This window comes from Anopheles marshallii, chromosome 2 (genome assembly GCF_943734725.1).
Source record: "Anopheles marshallii chromosome 2, idAnoMarsDA_429_01, whole genome shotgun sequence".
Lineage (NCBI taxonomy): Eukaryota > Metazoa > Arthropoda > Insecta > Diptera > Culicidae > Anopheles > Anopheles marshallii.
The window spans coordinates 65,300,220-65,321,686 of NC_071326.1; the positions used below are offsets into that span (position 1 = coordinate 65,300,220).

General features: G+C 38.7%; 1 protein-coding gene across 1 annotated transcript; it reads left to right on the forward strand.

The window, feature by feature from the left end:
- The first annotated feature begins 297 nt into the window (after positions 1-297).
- On the forward strand, positions 298-21,467 carry LOC128719644 (calbindin-32). Its single transcript, XM_053813272.1, has 13 exons — positions 298-439; positions 3,655-3,740; positions 4,087-4,095; positions 6,970-7,059; positions 10,477-10,563; positions 10,720-10,776; positions 11,914-11,997; positions 12,108-12,163; positions 12,951-12,996; positions 16,115-16,135; positions 20,824-20,880; positions 20,987-21,058; positions 21,146-21,467. Exons 1-13 carry the CDS (start codon positions 298-300, stop codon positions 21,287-21,289), a joined length of 951 nt encoding a protein of 316 aa, XP_053669247.1. The 3' UTR covers positions 21,290-21,467.

Here is a 21,467-nt window from a genome sequence, read left to right on the forward strand (position 1 = left end):
AGCAACTTCACAATGTGTTACACGCTTCGTAAGCGTTTACCCATCTCCGGGTCACCGGCGACCTGGTCAATCTGGCCTGAGTTATGTACGGTTATGTTGTTCGAGCGAGCAGCTTAAGCGTTATGTATTTCCACCGACTGACGGACTCCATCCAATTCCATAATCGGATGAACTTTCCTCTGATAGACCTGCTTCATTTCTTTCCCGTCTCACTCTCTTACAGACGCCCGCTTGGAGCGCCGCGCATCCAATATTCGCATTGTTTGAGAACGTTTCCCGCGTTAAGCACAAACAACCATGGATCAATCGCCAAACAACAAGGTTCATCTGGAGAAGGCACAGAACTTCATGCGCCAGTACCGGGATCCGGAGTCGCGCGAACTGAAGAAGCTGTCCGCCAACCAGTTCATGGACGTCTGGAGTCATTATGATCGCGATGGTGAGTAACAAACAGGGTAAAACTGTTTACGAAAATAACAATTCATAAACGTGGGGCGGGATGGATATAATTCTGCGACCACGCCAGGAGAAGCGTTCCGATGTTATCAACCCTGCCCTTAAAATGAAGGCGCCGGTAGATTATTTGTGGTACTGGGAAAAACGGAGGTGTAGTACCTAGATTTGCTTACCCGGCACATTTTGTTCGTTCCGTTTCAATTGAATCAATGTATCATTGCAAAGTGTTTTCTTGTTCGGGGATTTTACCTACAAGAAGTGTGTTCATTTTAGGATTTTTTGCCCCTCTCAAATCGTAACGTTGCTTGCTTTTAAGATTTCGTTTGCCCACTTTTGGCATTGAAGTTGCTTATCTTAGCTAAAGTATCATTTTTTTTAAACTTCTTGGGCACAAGGTTAGCACAATTTGTTGGCAGCGAAATGTGGTACCACCGTGGTATAAGAAATTGTTGTCACTATGGGGGCAAAAAAAAGAATCCACCCTCCTTTCGGTACTTTACCATTTTGTGCTTTCATGCTGGCAGATTTTATTACGCCATACCTTCGATGGATGTTCTAAGAATCTTCAGCTTTTTTTTTGTATATATGCCGGTTTTTCTTTTTATTAACATCCGACAGTTGGAACGGGCATCTCAATAAAACTCCATCCACCTTAATATTGGGCCGTGTTTGTTGTCTGCAGTGGCAACTTTTATGGCTCATAGAAAGCTTCGAGCGATGAAACTTTTGGCGCCGTGGATGCTTTCTGACTGCATATCTAATCAAATTTATTGGTTCGAATTCTGTCAATGTTTTGCTATGGTCTATTGTGCTTCGTGACAAGTTGTTTTTTTTTTGGGTGTTCTTTATCTCTTTTCCACTGCTTTGGGGCAATGTTTGCGAAAGTTTTTCTCCCAGCACTTCCTTAAGGTACCAGCAGAATTAGAGATTTTTATCAAGTTTTTCTAACTCTGTTGCTGTTCTACCGTAATTGAATTCGATTCATAGTTTTTCTATTGCAGCTTGTATAACAATAGTTTTTTTATTAAGAACAATGATTTAGATAGAACATTTTTCGATGGAGCTCTCGTAACTTTCCAAAATAAATCCTCTCCAGCACGCACTTGCGAAAGCCACAGCAAACCGCCTGATGAGCAGTCGGAGATGATGTGAATGGTTAATAAATTAATTAAAATTCTCTGTTCATTAGACCTCGCTCGCCCGCCTCAGTGCATCTCGCAAAAGGTTGATGTGATTAACAATTTACACAGTCAACAAAAACCGGAAACCAAAGCTTCATTAAAGTCTCGTAACGAGCATCGATACAAAACGCAACACTTGTACACTCGAGACGGTAACGGCGATAAAGTGCTTAACGTTGCCGTGGCATCCTGTTCTGTAGAATCGTAAAATGATTACCCCGCTTGTTAACGGGTGAGCGTGTATTTACAATGCGCAGTGTGCGATGGTACGTAATTTTGTCACGTAAGCGTTAGCAAACTCTTTGGCACTGATGATTGACAAAAGTCGCTGGTATCGTGCCAACTTGATTGTAACATGGGACGTGCTAATTAGGTGCGCGATAGTTTTGCGCTGACTGTATTTTTGAACTTTTACTATGCAAAAGGGGTGGAATAATTTGGTACAAAGTTATCTTATAACCCAAATTTAAATCGAGTTTATTTCTGCAGGTTACGTGGGAAAGTGTAGAGGTAGTCTACAAGGTCCTTTTTGTCGTGGTACTAAAACCCTGTCTGACTGATTTGAGTAATATGACAAATGGTGTGGGATCAAACTCATCAATAGATTTATCATTTCCTTATGACAGGTTGCACACAACAGATTTCTCTCAAAATGTCATACCATTCTGTAAGGATTGCTTTCCATTTCACAAAGGTCTATACACTTGGAAAGCTTGTTGGAGAGTCGTTCGACCAAGAGACGAACAACTGATCTGCGCAGCACAGACCCCTTTTTGGCGTTAATTTAAATGCAAAACATTCGAAAGTTTCTCAAGTGCAAAAGTAAAGCATTTGTAATGGGGTTTGGAATCTGCATTATGCAGATACAAAAGCAAAGACCCATCTAGTAACTCCTACGTTGTGAAGATCAGGAATAAATTTAATCTCTGTTTTCAACACCGTCATCGTTCAAGTGGATCACTGTTCAAAACTCTTGTGACCATTACCCATTATCACACTGTCTAGTCAAATGAAGGCTTTCTACCATAAAGAGGCCATTCATTAATTCCATGATGCGTTATCTAGAACTACAACATAGATTGATGCCGTGATGAATGTCAGCAGTTGGTTCAATGTTTGGAGTAGCTCCATGAGTATTGAGCAAATTTGCAAGACCTTGTGAGAATTGGCAATCTTAGTCCAAACGTTTATCTTAAAAAACTTCAACTGCTCTTGTCAACCTAATTTACCGAATGCATGTAAGGTCAGAGAAAAAAAAACCCTCACCTACTTCGCGTTACGTTTCTTGATAAAACTGCCAACTTCCGGGAGAAACTTCATACCCACGACAAGTCATATGTCTGTGTCATCGCAAATGATGATGGTATCCGTTTTTTGAGTGTCAGTGCCCGATTTCTGTGAGATAATCAGGAACGTCAGGAAAAAAGCATGCATCGTAACATCTCTACAGTCGAATCTATTTTTCATTATGCATAAAGAAAAGATAGTGTGCAAATTTAAGACGACAGGCTGAGTATGTTTTCTTTTCGGAATCTGTGCTGCTCGTAAACCATGAAAATATTACGAAAAGTACCAGTGACGAGCACCCGACCCGTGGAAATACGTGTCGCATTAGCTGTTTATCTACTCTTCATTCGTTCTCAGTCAGCTTCTCTAACTTTTATCCTGACAGCAGCAAAAGTTTGCGTCACTAACGCCCAGCATTCACTGTTGGTATTCATTGTCCTTCATTTTGCCGTCGATTGCCAACCCCCGAGCTTATATTTTAACAACAAAAATTTAAACATAGCCAAATGTTAAAAATTTAAGACATTAATAATAAAACAGAAAGAAAACAGATCGCTCTTTATGGAGAACGTAAGAAGGAATTTAGTGACATCATTTTAAGACTTCCTTCTGGGCTTGAGGCTATCAATCCGCCCTAAAAAAATCAGTTTTATACGTTTTGTTTTGCTACAAGGCGTAAACAAGTCATTTTTTTAACAATCGTTCATTTCAACTATCCACATCCGCACAGGAAACGGTTACATCGAAGGTTCCGAGCTGGACGGGTTTCTCAAGGAGTTCGTCTCAAGCGCCAACGCTACCGACATCAGCCCGGAGGTAAGTTCATAACTTATTTGCACCGACAGCACTTTTCGGTCTCGTCTGTATTCCTCGGTGTGGTTGTGCGTGCGCGCCTGTGTGTTGGTGTGTGAGCCGGTGCGTGTGGTTGTGTGTGAATGTGGTGTGGGATGTATTTGTATGTCCTTGAGGTAAAGGAATATCTTTCCGTCAGGTCAACGTCAACGTTACCTTGTAACCGATGCGTACTCGTTCAGCCCACCATTCCATCCGTACAAAAAAACCCATTGATTAATTCACTGATGTGTTGTTTTTTTTTCCTTTTGATTCGGTTCCCGTTTCGATTACGTTTCGTGTTACGTTTTGTTTATTTCGGTTCCCTCAGCAAAAAGCGGTTAGTATGTAGAAAAGTCTAATGTGTGAAACGGTTTGTGCTAGCGTAGGAAGATAAGAATCTGAAACCAAACCCACACTAACCTCCTGTACTTCGGAACGTTTAAAAAAAATCAAGCGTTAATATATCACAGCAGCATACCCAAGGATCACACCATAAAGAGTGGCTTAATCGATTAGACAAATGCTTGTTTCCACCATTATTACTACAAGAAAATAATAAAGCAATCTGTATTTTACATGATTGAAATGCTTAACGGCACTAGTCCATAATTGTTGTAATTGTTTGAAAATTTTGTCTTAAATGCAGCTATGCGTTGTATGAAGATCTATGTGAAACACTAAATTTATTTTACTTTTAAATTTGTCTCAAGATTTTAACTGTTGTATTTAACAATGTTCTTTGTTCAGTTTATTTTTCTACATTTTTAATTTATTTTGTTGGTCTTCTTTAACATCGAATACATATTACAATTAAAAATGTTTCAATTTACAGGATTTTCGAGTTCAAATGTCAAAAAGAAAGCTTTTTTTGAATTATTTTCAAGTAGAACTAGAATGTGTTCAGATATATTTGGAATCCTTCCAACTTCCTGGAACTTTTAGTGGTTGAACTTAATTTTGCTGAAAGCCTCTCCGACTGACACATTGAAAGCTTCGCAAATATGTCAAATTACAAAACTTTGAATAAAAGCGAATTTATTTTCAATAAAATTCCAAAAGTTCACATAATTCAACTTGAAAAAAAAATACGGAAATGGCACGAAATTTGCCACTTCAACTTGAAAACCCTGTGTTTTCTTGGTTAATTAAAACCAAGCATAAATTTCCAATTTATCATTAGTTCGATAACTTTAAACTAAAAAAAAACACTAAAACAAATATTGAAAGGTGTATGGTATTGAGTGTTTTAACAAAATTTAGAAGCATAATTGACAACGCCAAACAACAGCTGAAAAATTCTCATTGTCAAATAACCATTTTTTCCCCCTTCCGGGAAACTTTAGGCACTTTTCCCGTTCGGTTAAGCCCTCTTTGGGGAAATACTTCCGCTTCGAAAACGTGTCCAACACTCAACATGACAAGTACACAAGCATCACGAAAGAACTGACAAACTGGTACAAACTGTGATTTTCGTGACTATTCTTGAGATTGATTGCTTGACAAGCGCAAGCCGTTATCGTCCAAAAGAAAAATAGAAACATTATCAAACCACGACGATACTGGACGGAGCGTAGTGGGCTAGATTGTTCCTAGTTTCACCTTCCCAATAAAAATCCACTCACAGTCGCTTGATTGCTTTCAAACAATAGAAAACAGCACCGAAACCTTTCGTCCTGGTAGCGAGTCTTGTGATTAAATTTTATCCCTCTGTTTTTACCTTCCCTTCCAGAAGCCCTTTGATTTGCAGTGAAATGAAAAAGCAACATTTGCGTTAGTTTCCTTTCGCATCGCACCGTTCCTTCACCTTCAGCAACTTGCCTCGTGCTTTTCGTTCGACCCTGCGCGCCCAGCCAGGGTGGCACAATTGATTTTGTACAACTTTTTCCTCATTTCGTGCACCGTCGGTCGCTGTCGCAGTGTTTTGGACCATCGCACGCTTTTAATAATGTTGCTTTTTTTGAAATTAATTTTTCATCACGCAGCGTCTGGATCATTCTGTCCCCCGTCATCACCGTCAAAGGAACGATTCGTGGAGGTGCTTCTCAAAAAAAAGCACAACTTTTCGTAGCTTTTCAGAAACTTCTAACGATGCAGTGGCCTTTGAAACTGATCATTTTGTGATTGTGTTTGTGTGTATAAATAAATTTGTCCGTTCCTTAATGTCATCTATCTCTCATTCCGATGACTTTGTTAAGGCAGGTGGAGATGATTGAAATTTCATATCGTACTCCATTTGATATACTGCTTTTTTTCTTTGCGTTCCGGGTGAAATATAAATAAAATTGAACGTCGAAACCGATATGTCCATGTCGCGGAAAAAAGATACAGTAATTTTCCACACATTTTTTAAAGTAAAAAGTATAAAGCTATAAACTGCCAGAACGCAGCTGGTTTTGCACTTCACGCGGAAGCACCTGGCGCTAGGTGAACGTTGATCATTATTGTGTTTTCTTCACTTTTTTCTGAAAAACGTTCAACAGATTTATGGGTTGACCGTTCCGGGCGCGAGTCAGTCACATTGACCTTGCGTTAAATCATGTTTCATTTCGCATGAATATTTGAAGCTAAAGTAAGCTATCGCTACCGGGCGCGTCGTTATGAGCGGTAATAAATGTTTAAATTTGTCGGTTTAATTGAGATTTAGTGCCTGTTTTAGCGTGTTGCTTGATTTATGACACGATCCTTCGAACCTTCTTATCGGAGTTTCCGCTTCCGCCCCAAACAGTTAGCAGTGTTTACAACTCGTGATCACCGTTTGCTGATAAGGGTGGAATTTTAATTTATTATTTCTTCTTCGCGGCTGTTGGACTACAGCATTGTTTTCGTGTCATTACATTTAACATCACTAACTGAAACATTAGCACGACCCTAAGCACGACCCTAATCATCACAGTATAGCGCTCCAGCACTCTGTAACACACATTTTTTTCCTTACAAAGATCACTCGCGTTCCATGCATTTCCAAACATTTGCACTGATTGGATTGGACCGTTTTTGGGATCAATTTCTTAAAACATGTTAGCTAAAAGCAGGCATTAACATAACGATACTAGATCTACTAGCGAATGTAGAGCATTGCTTTGGTGTGACGTTTGCTTTTATTTTACGGGATTGTTTTCAGCTTAAACTAAAACACACTTTCTTTCCTTACCGTATGTCATTTCGCTGCTCTTTCACACTGGATCATACAAATATGAAAAAAATACATCAGTCGCTTACCGATGAGATGCTGGTAGAGCTGAAATCATGCTTCATGGAGGCGTACGACGATAACCAGGATGGGAAAATTGACATCAGAGAGGTGAGTGACAGCCACGGTATAATATTGGTGAAACAGAAATATATGAAATAGTCTTAATGAAAACAGATATAGTACATCCGGTGAAACTATTGGTGGTCTTTAAAAATATCCTATGCATTATGTTTCTTCAAGACCTTCACACATTTCTCGAGCCAGGCGCAAGTAGGTCGCACGACCTGCTTGGGAATTTCATTAGAGATTTTGAGAATTGCCCTCTTGAACTGGCCTTTTGTGAATGCCCCTCTTGAACTGGAACTGGTCTGGTGATTTCCTTGATTCGTAAAAAAATCATACATGACCAAACAAAAAGTCGATAACATTCAAATTCGGGGAGCTGGGAATGCATAAAGTTGTGTTCAAAAAGTTAGTTGAGTGGTGCAAAAACCAGTTTTGGACCAGGTGCACCGGTCTGCTGAAACACATAGTACTCATCTCTACGGAATCTGGAAGCAACAAGTTAAACCGAAAATTATGTGTTAAAGAACACGGCATTGTTATTAATTGTTATTGTTATTGTTATTAAAGAAAATCCCGCTTTTTGGTAAAGAGAATGCTGTTCCATGTTGAATTCTACACCTGGCTTTGTTGCAAACTACTGCTGCTACTGTTGCACGAACAGTTTTTCGCCCAACAAAAATAATTCTATAATAATTCCTTATCCCCATATCAAAAGAACATAATCTAGGCCCAACCTAACCTCTTAGTGTGGATGCCTGCGATGGCACAACAAATCACATAAGATTAAACATTATGCACATTTTAAAGTTAATGTGTGAGGAACTATCAACACTTTGCTCATTTTGAAGTAAACATGTGCATATAAAACTGACAGAATTCTCTCAGACTCTTTACTGATCGCAAAAGAGATGGAACCTTGCGATATGGTGCAGTTGGTACAATTCAATGATACGCGTTTGGCATTCCGTATGCTACTATTTATTCTCTTATTCTTTGAGTTCGTTTTATATAAGTTAATTTTTGATTCATGCAATTAATTCTACCATAGCTCATATGCCAAAAGTTCATATGGAGCAAAATGGTCCAGATAACGTACGTACGTTAACATACATTAAAGTTTGGTGTTTACAAACTAATACACAATATTGTAATTCGAAAAATGATAACAATATCAATATAGAATAAGTATGTGGCCCGCACCAAAGACAAATATTTGACAATGGAAATGTGTTTTCGAATTTTTTTCGCCAAATACTGAACGTCTCCATTAGTTGACTTTTTTGTATGATTGCACCATGTCAATGCCGAATATGACGCCATCTTCCGTGTTAACGCCATCTTCTGTTCAATTAAGTAATTTTTTAAATGAGTCAATTATATGCCCGAAATAAACTTGTCAATACAATCCCTAAAAATGTATACATGCAAACTTCAGAAATGGTTGTCTATACTGTTCGTTGATTTCGCCTGCAATCAGCCTGCAAATTTGAAACCTTTTTTAAATAGACTAGGAGTTAGGATCCCTCAAAATGAGATTTTTCTCGTTCAAAATGGGTTAATCTGACAGCTTGCAATAGAATTTACACATTCAAAAGACAGGCAAGTCCATCCTCTAGTTTCCATTACGCTTGCTGGAAGATAACTTTTCAAGGAAAGTTAGATGACTATAAGCACTTAAATGTCTTTCATGACATGGAAAATAAAGGTTACAAAATATTTAGATATTGTTGAAGAAATTGAACTAAACCGACATTTACTTCATTCATTTCAATTGTTGATAGACTATGATCAGGAAAGTTCTTGTCGTGTCTGTGCTTCTTACGCGACTCCTTCCATTCTTCACAATCATATCTGCACAATCATAACAATCACCCACAGCCTACTTTTCAAAAACTGCATCCACCCCGTACTGCCGTACGTAGCGTCAAAATATTCATCCGCTCAACCACTTGCAAGCGGATCAAAGGCCTCGTTTTGCCCGTGGATGGAATCCTCATTTGGCAAATTGCCCATAAGCGCATGGATCCGAACTGTATGGACAGTACTCGCGCGCAGCATCGCCATCTAGTCGTTCACTTTGTATGCATCGCACGTTTCGCGACGACAGTTCAAAAATTGCGAGCCTGACGCTTCGTCACATCGTCCTTCTTTGCAACCGCTTTTAATGCCCTTTTTCCGTAAGAAATGTATTCAAAATCATTTTACCATAAATCCATCCTGTCCGTGTTTCCGCTGCGTGCTGTGCGCGAGCTCTGAAAGCGTCGGGATGGAAAGGAATATTTTTGCTTGCTGTTGTTGATTTTGCGCGCATGATGCGGCATCAGACTGTGGAGAACTTGGCACAACGAACGATAAGTAAAACCGTAAGGACAGCGTTACGAACTGGTTTCATGGAAAGCTGCCATCTATTTATAGCACTACGGTAGACAAATTCCTTCGCAATGCCTATTATGGTTGCGGTTCCATTGTGTATGTTGGATGTTTCATCCATCCTTCGGTGCCTACTGTCGCTCATTTCCACTTTAGTGCTAGAATTTTGCGAATGGTCAAAAATTATATTTGTCATACTTTATGCGTTCTGATTTGTGATAACATTGTGAAATGAAAAAAAAATCATAAGAAATATTTATTGAAAAATAATCATTTTTCAGATACTTTCGAGTTATTAAAAAATTGTGGTAGGAAAACCCCTTCCTCCTTCGATATGACTACTATCCCATACATTATGACCGTTTTTCACACGCTTTACTCATTTTCCCAATCCCATTCTCCAAAGCCCGTCTGATGGAGCGATCGCTGCCAAAAATTATGACCACAAAAGCCATCACGAATTGTGGCGCAAGAAAGGCCCATTTCTATGTCATTACCGCCCAACAATGAGGGAAGCATTTCCTTTGCTGGTATTTTTTTTTTTTACTTTTTTGATCAATTTTCACATCCTACGTTCGTTAGGATTGTTTCTTGGAAGCTTTCGCTAGCATGTTTGCTAGTAACTGGGCGTTGTACAAAGAGTCCGGATATCTTGCACTTTTCGCGATGATTCCGTTGCTTCATTGTGTTGTACCGAATTGAGTGGAATAACTATCGAATTGGTCGTTATGAAACTAATTGTAGCTTAATTATCTCCACTCGAATTGGACTTCGCTCCGCATTGAAGTCAACGTCGACACGGAGGGATATCTGATGCTGGAACGGAAGAGTTCGGTAGCAAACGTTTTTGTGTCGCGGAACCGGCACCAGCTGGTCAGGAACATCATAGATGAGAATTGAATTTTAAACGATCTCTTCGTGCACCGTTTCCGATTCCTCCAACTGCAAGGGGTGCGATAAAAGTTAATCGTTTTATTTTCTCCGATATTATCGAGCGTGATAATTTTATGATGCAATATATTATCAACAGTTAGTCATGATCCTGTGAATTTCCTTTTTTTCTGCTTCATCCCCTGCTGCTACTTTCAGCTCGCCCAGCTGCTCCCGATGGAGGAGAACTTTTTGCTGCTCTTTCGGTTCGATAATCCACTCGAATCGAGCGTCGAATTTATGAAGGTAGGTAGAGGAAACCGCGAGCATGGAACGAAACTGATGCGATAAGTGATAAATCAGCAGAAATCCACACCGTACGAGAGTGTGTACCAAAGGGTGCAGCAGGAGATGGTAATTAAAATTGCATTAATTGATTCAATCCCGTTTTGTTCGTGACAGATCTGGCGAGAATATGACTCCGACAACAGTGGCTACATCGAGGCGGATGAACTGAAGGTACGTAAATTGTTTTCATTGTGCAAGCATTTACCTGAAAAGAGCTTACAATTATTCACTTAAAACAACGGCATTGAGTTGCGAGTGCGAATGTAAAACGAGTGTGAAATGATATTGGTGGGCGAATAGCATACCTTTGGGCGTTTTGGGGTGCACCTGTGTGGTGTATGGAGTGTCCAGGAACTTTCTTCCCCTTCCCCTTAAACCAAAAATTCTCAACCAGAAGAATTACTGTTACGAGGCCTTTAAAATATAATGGCTAGTTGCTGGTTTTTGGTTTGAAAAATATCTTTTGAAAGCTGTTTTTGACCTGTTTGCATTTATAAATGCATACTTTTAGTATATTCAAAAAATCATGCACTTTACTAATTTATTGTTCAAAAACTAAGTATTAAAATTTACCACGTAGCCAGATAGTCAGTTCTTGATACGGTTCTTGATAGTCCTTGATTGGTCGGGAAGGGATTTTGATACGGTTCGTTTGTGTGAAGGCCAGCGCCGCTACCATCATGCCACAGGACTGTCCCGCCTTTTCAACCTTATAATGCTTAATACACAGTGTGATTTAAACCAACGTTTAACCTTACACATTCATCAAGCGTTTGGTTGATTAACCTCATTTCAAGATTAGGATCTCGAAACAATAATAAACAATTCAATTTTAAACCTGCCATAACCCATGCGCTTATTCGTACTAAGCCAGGAATCCGCTCTCCATTAACCTTGGGGAACAACAGCGTCTACCGTGCGACGGGAATTTGCTGGAGTTAATTCCGATAATAAAGTAGCGATTTAACGCGCAATTTTCAGAAGACCCGACCCTGATCGGTCGACAGTGTCGGGCGAAGGAGTTCAGCACGCCGTGCCGAAAGTTTGACAGCCGTGACAAATAGCGGGAAACATAATTTACCAACCACAGCAGCGTCTTGAAAGGACATTTAAAGTGGCTCTCAACATCGTCTTAATTAGCCCGCCACCGCAACGTTACTCCCGGACCGCCCGTGTACAAGTGTGCAACCACCTAGCCGCCCTTACCTCCACAAAAAGCCACATCAATCAGCATAATCTTTCGCCAACGGTCTGGCTGTCAGGGAGCTTTACTCATGGCTACCCCTTTTTTTCATCGCCTATTTGCAGAACTTCCTGCGGGATCTCTTGAAGGAAGCGAAAAAGATAAACGACGTGTCGGAGGACAAATTGATCGAGTACACCGATACAATGGTGAGTTTGTGCCTGGGTAGTGAAACATCCTACTGCCGTTGAATGTTAAACGATTTGACATGTTTGGCGAGTGTTCATGGTTATCTATTGTATTTTTTTTATATTCGCAGCTACGAGTTTTCGATGCAAACAAAGATGGAAGACTGCAGCTGTCGGAGATGGCGAAGTAAGTAAATGGTGACTGATCATGTCTTAAAACTAACAGTGTTGCGCTACAGAGTTCGTGACAGAAGTATTTTTATTATTAAAGAATACCCAGCAAGATGTTGAAAAATATTATGTTTAAAATTAAATAATTAATTTTCGCTTCGTAAATATTATCAATATAAAAGAACTTGTTCTTCAAAAGACATTGAAATATGCTAAATACCTTCCCTGCTTTTTCACACATATTAACTCTTTTTCTATTGAAAGGAAATAACTTTCTTCAACGGAGCATTCCAACAACACATTTCAAACTCAATGCAAAAAAAAAAAAACATTTGTAACTCCAAAAGGTAAACATTCCTTCATAATGGTTTCAAGCACAAGTTTTCCAAACTGAGGTGTCTGTTGTTAGGGTTTGTTTTCCTTGCACATAAATTCCTTCCAAATTTCAACACCCTTTGCTTGTGGTGCTGGTTAGTTGCACGCTGTGCCGGAATAAAAGCTTCGGGTGTAACGATCTACAACGCACTTGTTGCGTTCACCGTGACAAATGCTGGCTAGAAAATATTATATTTACGCGCACATAAAGTAGTCAAGTGTGTTTATTGTTGTTGTTTCCATACCGTTGCTTACGAACATAAAAACTTGTACACTCGTCACGTGCTCTTGGCCCATCGAACGATCGAAAAGTTCTAACCGAACACCGGTTTTGCGGGAGAAATGTTTTCCTTTGAGCGAAAGTTTGATTCGTTTGTTGTTTTAATTAAACTTTCTTCTTTCGTTTCTGCCCTTGCTCCCCTTGCCAGACTGCTTCCAGTGAAAGAAAACTTCCTGTGCCGGCAGGTGTTTAAGGTAGGTGTCAATAAGCCAATTTCGAATAATTTTAGGTGGCACATGAACGGAAGCGGAAACTGTGATGTGATCGATCGATCGTTGAGTTCTAGGGGTGGGATGATGTTTCACTCCATTTTTTGTGGTTAAACTCTGTTTTACATTTTCTGATTTACTGCTCATGTTTTATTATGTCTTGTACTTCGATTGTGGAATACTTAAAGAGATATGTACACTTCAACTGTAACTTTCGAGAAAGAAGATATTCGTTAGTACTGATACGGTCTTTGCAGCCGTCAGCTCAACATATAATCATAGACGAACAGATCAATCCACGCCGTACATTCAAAACAGATAGATAAACCCATTAGTAGGTTGATAGCTCATTTCGAAGCATTAATCCTTTGCTTACTGATTTTTTATACAACTTACCAACATATCATTTTTCCAATACATTCAACATAACCCGGTTCTTCTCGTTACCATACCACGTAGATGTAAAATTGAATATTTATTTTCCATAATCTTGGTAGAAAAACTAGATTAACCACCTCACAAAACCTCAGTACTTTGGCGTTCTCTTCTCGTACTGCCGACCCTGTGTGATTTGTGTGAATTATGGACTCAATTTAGCTACATTCGTTCGTGATTATGTGCAGTCAAACTTAATCTGTCCATTATTATGCCTACCGTCAGCAGTCTGTCTTTGATATCGCATCAAGTCCACTGTTCCACCGTTTGTGGCTAACTGAAATCATGTCTGATTTATGCTGCAACACTGATTTATGCTTGCCGCGTCAAAACAGCCACAGGGACACGAATGCGTCAGGAATGGTGAGAAATTTCGGGAAAGAAAAATGTAACTTTAAACGTCGGTCCATTCGTCAGAAGTTACGCAGTCTGTCTGGACTTGGTCCCGGTTTGAGTGAATTCCAGGGCAACAAAAAAAAAACAACAAATCCAGGCCAACCTTCTAACAATGATGGCAAAAGTTACAAACTTGTAGAACCAGGACGCTTCAGGAAGGGATGGTTTTTGGAAGTTTGTTCGTGTCCTTCATCGGGTTTTGGTTTATTTGTTCGTTTAGCTGTATCATTTTCCCTGTCGGAAACTAGAAATGAGGATACATATAAGACTAATTTGAAAGAACTCACTCTTTGGGCACACTCTTGCCCAGCGTGGCCATCTCAAAATACGGTCCATTTACGATGCTCATGGCTGATTAACCCTCTAGTGACGAATAATAGAATGATATGTTTAATAGTTGTTTAACCATGTTGGACCAGCTATCGAATATAGTGGATTGTCAATGATCTGTGATCACCGCCTAAATAATTGACATAATATTAAAAACTGTCCAAATATTTCATGCTGCCCAGTTCTACTTTCAAGTTCTCTCGGGCCAACCAAGTTAAACAAGTCAAAACTATTCTACCAGCAGACATTTTTTAGTTCAAGGATAATCCGCCCGTCGATTAATCATGCCCCGGATAATCGACGTCGACTGTATCTATATATATATATACAATTTTTAAATACCGGTAACCCATGAAATGTGTTTAATCAGATCGGCCAGATCGGTTTTTTTATTCGTAAAGAACCTCCAGGCTGTAGTGGTTGGTGCTCAAATTTTCAGTGATTCAATGATAAAAACAGCTACACAATTTTAACTATAACTATTTCCATACACCAGCTAGCCAACCCGCACATTGAGGGTTTATTTGTAGTTGTCCCCAAAACCGACCGACAGGCCCTACCGTAAAATGCGCTCGAAAACTTTCCCCAAAACTTCACCTACTTGGTTTCAACTTTATTCGACCGTCAAAATTATTCGGTTTTCTTTGCTTTTGAGTTTTGAGTGCTCAGGGTGCAGGTTGCCTGATGGTCCGAATTCGTACTGAAAACCACTCAACAATGGCAGGAGCGTCTCCACTGTACCGCAAAAACTAAAATCAATCCCGTTCTCCCCGAAAAATCCAGCTGCAAGGACACGCATAGTAAGGAACGAATTTCAATATTTGCTAAAGAAGCAAATTGTTCAGTGAAAAACTTTCATTTCTTCCCTTTTTTCTGCTATTAACTTTGACTAAGGGCGATGGTTTTTCTTCCGCCGAGAAAGGGAAATGTTTGTCTGGCGTTTTTCCAAATCCTGGTGAAAGCCGAAACACTGGGGATTCGAAGTTTTTTGGTTGCTGATACGAGTGTAGGATTTACATTTATTCGTTGAAATTAAAATTAATCGTCACGAGCAACGGATGCAACAAGCGACCGGGTTGTTATGCTGCAACCAAACACAGAACAAAACATCGCTCATAATCGGCTTTTCGAATGTTTCACCATTTATCTCTATCGCTTACTGTCTGTCTGTGTTTTTACTGATTAAAATAATGTCACTGGTGTACTATTACCATAATCCTGCAATTGTTCACCCAAAATACAATTGCTTATTCACTTTACACATGAATAATTTCCTCAAAACCATTCTCGCATTCTTCTTTATTTTCATACACCACTACTAATTTTACACACACTTTTTTTGTCACAACATAATTTTCATTTCTTATCGCACTTTTGATTTCATGTATCGTCGTTTGTATTATTTAAATCAATGTAAAAATTGGTTTGAACTTTCTACCCTACCTTTCATCAATGTGTTCAGTACCTAAAATCGCTTCATTATAACCAATCCATCACGCAATGTTCCTAATAATAATATCACTCTTATCTTCTCTTTTAATCTCTCTGTCTCTGCACAAATCTTCCGTTTTGTATGCTGCATTAAAAAAAATGACAAACATAATAATAAATAAAAACCAAAATGGTTGAATAACGCTAACAAAAAAATACTCTCACTTATGGAAACAAAAATGAAAAAACAAAAACAAATGCATACAATATAAATAAACTGTGCAAATTTGGCAAAACAACACAAAAATCTGCGTCAAAATAACCCGAAACCACCATAAAACACCACCACAACTCGCGTTTGTGTTGCGTCACACCTTGCACAAACAAATAACAATGAACTACAAATGTCAACTAACACAACTAACGGCTCTCCGAATGAAAACACACGAAAAAAACACATCCGTGAAATTCCGACCATCCCTTTGTAATCCATTAACGAGCGACTCCCTAGGAAGGGAAAATAGACGAAGAAGTGAGTACCAGCCTCCGTCCACCCGTAAAGGATCAAATGACAACAAAACAAAAAAAAACACTACTGGCTGTTTTACGATCTCTTTTGTCTGTTTTGTTTCTGTTACTCTCTATTTCTCTCTATTTCTATCACGTTCACCTGTTTTGATTGTGTTGTGTAACTTAGCGGTAACAAGTTGTTTGTGTTTTTTCCAATTTTCCAAATGCAGCTACGATGTTCGATTGTTTCACTGTCGCTGGTTTGTTTATGCTGCGTCGCTTTCGGTCATTGTTGAAATCGGTAGAGACATCCCTAACGGGTAGTGAATGTGGTAAAATCATTCATTTTGTTTTGACTGCTTTACCTTTCTACTGGTTTTTTCCCTCCACAAGGCCATATTCGCTGGTTTCGGGTGGTTCAATTGTTTTACGTTTGGTTTATTTATTATTAGTGTCCATTTGGGACGATAAAACGGAACTTTGTTTCACACTTTACAAACCAGAACTGATTTGCAAATCGGTTCAAAATTGTAACTCAATTGTGAGTGACATAGTAATGGGCCACTCGTTGGTCGTTCCGCTTGGCATTTGGTACGTGGTGACATAATAGCTTTGTGGTTTTGTTCTTTTCTTTTGTTCCTCTTCCATGCAATGGGGAAGTTTGTGTAGGCGAATGCCAATTTTTTAATTTCAATTTTCCCTTATGGTGCACTTTTTATGGTGTCGTAAAATGCATTCGTAACGATGCAGGTGTGATAATAAACTATTTCACCTACCGTACAGGTGGCGCCCTGTCGTTTAATTACGATTCCATGAAATATGCTGCTCGATGCAAATGGGATAATAAATCGAGTCCTTTTCGCTGGTTTAATTCCGTCATACCAAAAAACTCGCACACACTCATACCGAAAACAAACCAAAAAAGGAAAAAAAAACATGTAGCCCTACATGCTGCCCCGTAACATAAATAATCAATGTGCATTCTGCACAACAGACATTAAAACATGATTATTTAATACTATTAAGTAAAAGTTAAGCATGACCGTTGATTGCATGGTTAGTAGAGTAGATTCCTTTTAAGCTTGCATGAGTTTGGAAACAATTACATAGTTTTATTCTCTTCATTAAAATTAATACAAATAAAACGATTTTTCACAAAGACACAAAAACGCACTTAAACCAATACAATTTTATATTATATACTTAAATGACGTATATTGAACTAATCCTGAAACGATTTACATAGCTAGTATTTATACACAAAAAAATAAATGAACAAACTGTCTTCATACACAATTAAATACAAATCAGCTAGACGTGATTTCGGTTGCAAAAATAAAGGCGTACAAATTGAGTAAGGGTCACACCGCTCTTAAAGCATTACATTACAGAACCTTTATTTTAATAAGATAAAAGATACTAAAGACCAAAAAGATACTAAATATTCAAGATGTTTTTTATAGGAAGGATTTAACCAGTTCATATTTCTTCGTTTTAAGTTGGCACAGTAAAAACATGGTGGATATTTTAAATTAAATTAATTGTTTAACCCTGCCACTGGCAACCAAAAAAACATCCCATTCCTGGCAACCTAGCTAACCGGGTAACCAGAAAGTTTGGAAGATTATAACTTTTATAAACGTAATCCAATATCGATGCGATGTTTAGATGCAAATTAATTTAACTCTTCTAGTTTACACTGCTATTAATAAGTCGCCTCAACTCAAATCCGTTTTCATGTTTTAGCTCTTCAAAGTAGAAATGTTTTTTTTTTTCAATAAAGTGACAAAACATCAAAAATATTTTTTTGAGTTAATTAAAAAATGTTCACAACAAAATGCTTTCGTTAATAGTTAATAGAGTTGTGTACCACCGGGATGAACTTTTAACTTTAATTCAAATTATCTTTTCAGAATAAAGCTACGATTCGTAGAAGAAAAATTATTAGCAAATAAAATCGCCAGGGCTACCCATGCAGTCGGTTGCCAGGAATTAGGTTAATAATGGAAAAATTGGGTTAATTATGTAAAAGAATATTTAACTTCAAATTTAGTTTTCGATTGTCTCTTCATATTGCGACTTAAATATCGATATGATTCTAACACAAATTGTACGTTTTTATAGCAAGCAATCAAAGTTATAACCTAATGATTTACCAACTTCATATTTATAGCAATTTTTTCGTGCAGAAAAAACCTGCCCAAATTGCTATAATTAGAGTAAAATTACTAACATTAAAGCAAACAATAGCACAGCTGTGGTACCTTTGAATCACAAACCCCTAAAACACCAATAACTGTCTCGAATACATACCAGGCCATATGTTCTGTCCGTCTCGCCTACTGCATACCATGTTTTAATAAAATCGAAAAACCATCTTCCGACACGTCTTTTTGACACCTCTACAACTACTACCCTGTAGCCTCTGTTTAAATATGGGTGACATTCTTCCCACCTGTCGTTGGTTTGCACGTGCATGAAATGGAACGGCTGCCCACATAAAACAAAGATAATGTTACCGTTCTATGCGTCCTTACCACTCGGCACGAAATGTAACTGTGCCTGAAACGGAGTCGATAAGAGTGTGTAAGAAATGCTGCCTGAATTTCTCAACTTGAGAATCGATCACAACGCCTGATGTGCTCATATGTGTGCTTCATGCACGAACGAGTAAACGATAGCTCGAATCAATAGTCTGACAGGACAGGTACAAACGACACTTTTGGGCACTCGCCCAAATATTACGTTCATTTCGAATTCCATAACCATAACACGAGCTGGCGAACGAGAGCGCGATTATGAATACTTTGTCTCGTTCGACTAACGACCATTACGATCAGTGGAATGAAAAAAGTTACACAGTTTAAAGTAAATTCGCTACAGATCGGGTACGTACGTAAACGAGCGGTCCAGCGATCGTTACAAATTACATTTCAGCAAAGCCGAATGGTTGTCGTTTTATCTTCCCATTGCACCAACACCCACGTAACGATTCCCAAAAGTTTGCCGGTAGTATCCTTAACAACCCCACTAGCTCTACTCATAAGACGCTCATATCTGATCTCTAGTAAGAATGCCCTGAAACGATTATTATGCACTGAAGCATATGGTACTGTACGTTCGTTCATAAGAACCGCTCTTGCGTAAAAAAAAGGCACAGAATAAAACATCCCGCAGATATAGCGCGACACAAAGCAAAACAAAAATAATAATAAACCGAAGGCTTTGTTTCCCAGCAGGGCTGATGGGGGCGCGCACAAGGACGCACAAAAGTCCTTCCAGGAAAGCCAATGTAATGATGAGAAGAAAAGCTCCAAAGGACACCGCCGTACACTGGGAAAGGCGCTTTCGGAATCGGCTCGGTATCACCATTAAGATGATTATTTTACTGTCTTCACACGAAGTGCTTTTATGCACTTGGAAGAATGTTTCTGCATGTTGGTAAAGCGGGCAGTAGCAGGCGCCGTGGGACAGCTCGGCATTCACTAAGCTGCCACTGTGTCATTTCGCTTTATTCGTCCTTCGTTACCAATGTCCAACCGGGTTCGATCTTTACTTTATAGTTTGTCATATTCTGGTTAAGACCATCTAATGCTGGGCAGTTCGATTGAGCTTCTTTTCTTTTACGAAAGAATGGATACGCCTTGTATCTTTATTTTCAAACATTTTCTGCAACTTTTGTAAGGTTCGTTTCTGGAAATTAATATAACTATTATAGTACTCTTTATCGTCATATTGATATAAATAATATATTCCCTTTAAGAATAAGAACTATTTCATAAACAAAATTCTTCAAATTCAAATTCATAAACAAACAAAAGTGATTTCGTCATGTAAATTGCATAAACTAAGGCGTTTGGCATAATTCTGTCTACCTTGCCGTCACATTACTTTCATGTTAAAACGCCTAACAATAGGCAATTTGCAACACTTTTTCTTAGTATAGTCTTTGTGTTTCGAATTAAAGTAGTAGAAATGTATGTGTAACAATCGATTTTTACTTTCGTTTACAAAACAAAATATATATTTTTATGGCATCGTTATTATTCAAGAATGTAATAAATGAAATTATTTAACCATTCTGTAGGTGGCTAAGACTTTCAATTGTGTTTTTAGCGACTTTGATTTCTAATTGGTGTTTCATATAATTACTAATAGGTGTTAACAGTTGTCGCTCGGATCGCTCTTTATCAAAACAAATTAATGTTTATAATTTTTTATATTACACATAATTATTGTTAATTAATGTTTAATTAACATTAACGCTCTCAAATTAATGTTTACAAAAAATTATATTTTTCATAATAAAAATTTATTTTTGACATTCCGGACTTGTTGTGATGCGTAACAATTGTCGATTATAGAAGTCACGTTTGTGTAAGATCGACTATTAGGAAAGTAACGTTTCATCTGGTGCTGAACCTTCTATCGTAGCTTTGGCTAAACCGTTTGTTTCATTAAGTTACTGGTGTTTGTTCTTACAACTTTGCAGCATTTTTTATTTAGCGTTCTTTGGAAACTGTTCCTGTTTGCTGTAGGATTGTGTCTGTTTAATGGCTGGTTTTGTTACAGGACTTTGCAACTGATCAATGGCAATACCAACGCAGCACTTATATGTACTGTTTGCCATGCTTTCACAGCGTGATATGTGTGAGGCCGATTTACTAATCTGGTTTTGTATGTTTTCTTTTCTCCACGCCATTGAACTAGGGCGCCGCTAAACTAACGAAAGAAGACATCGAAAAAGTGTTTTCACTCTACGACCGAGTAAGAAATTCAGCTTAATGTGTGATAGTAACATCCAAGAACAAGTGATATATTATCAAACATTCTAATGTTTAATATTTTTATTTTCCTTTTTTGCTTGCACTAGGACAATAATGGTTCAATTGAGAACGAAGAATTAAGAGGTTTCTTGAAAGATCTGCTCGAGCTAGTGAAGAAGGTTCGTCGCTTCAAACTTCCAACGAAGAGTTTTATCTTTTCCGTCATCACGCTTTGTTTCCCCTTTTCATTCTCTTACCACTAACAGGATTACGACGCGCAGGACTTGATCGAGTTCGAGGAAACGATCCTGCGCGGCGTCGGGTACGACAAGGATGGTAAAATTTCGCGCAAAGAGCTCACCATGATTCTGCTGGCGCTGGCCAAACTGCCGCCAGAGGACGACCAGTAATTAATGGCGTCGGCGGTCTGCATCGAGACTACTAGTAGCAGCCAGCCCTGTAGTAGTAGTGGTAGCAGCAGCCAGGACCCGATCACCAAGGACCTCTTTCCGCCCATCGCCAGCGTGCAGGACGGCATCAGGGATCTGTATCGTAAGTTTCGGCGAAAGATTCACAAGAAGGACTAGC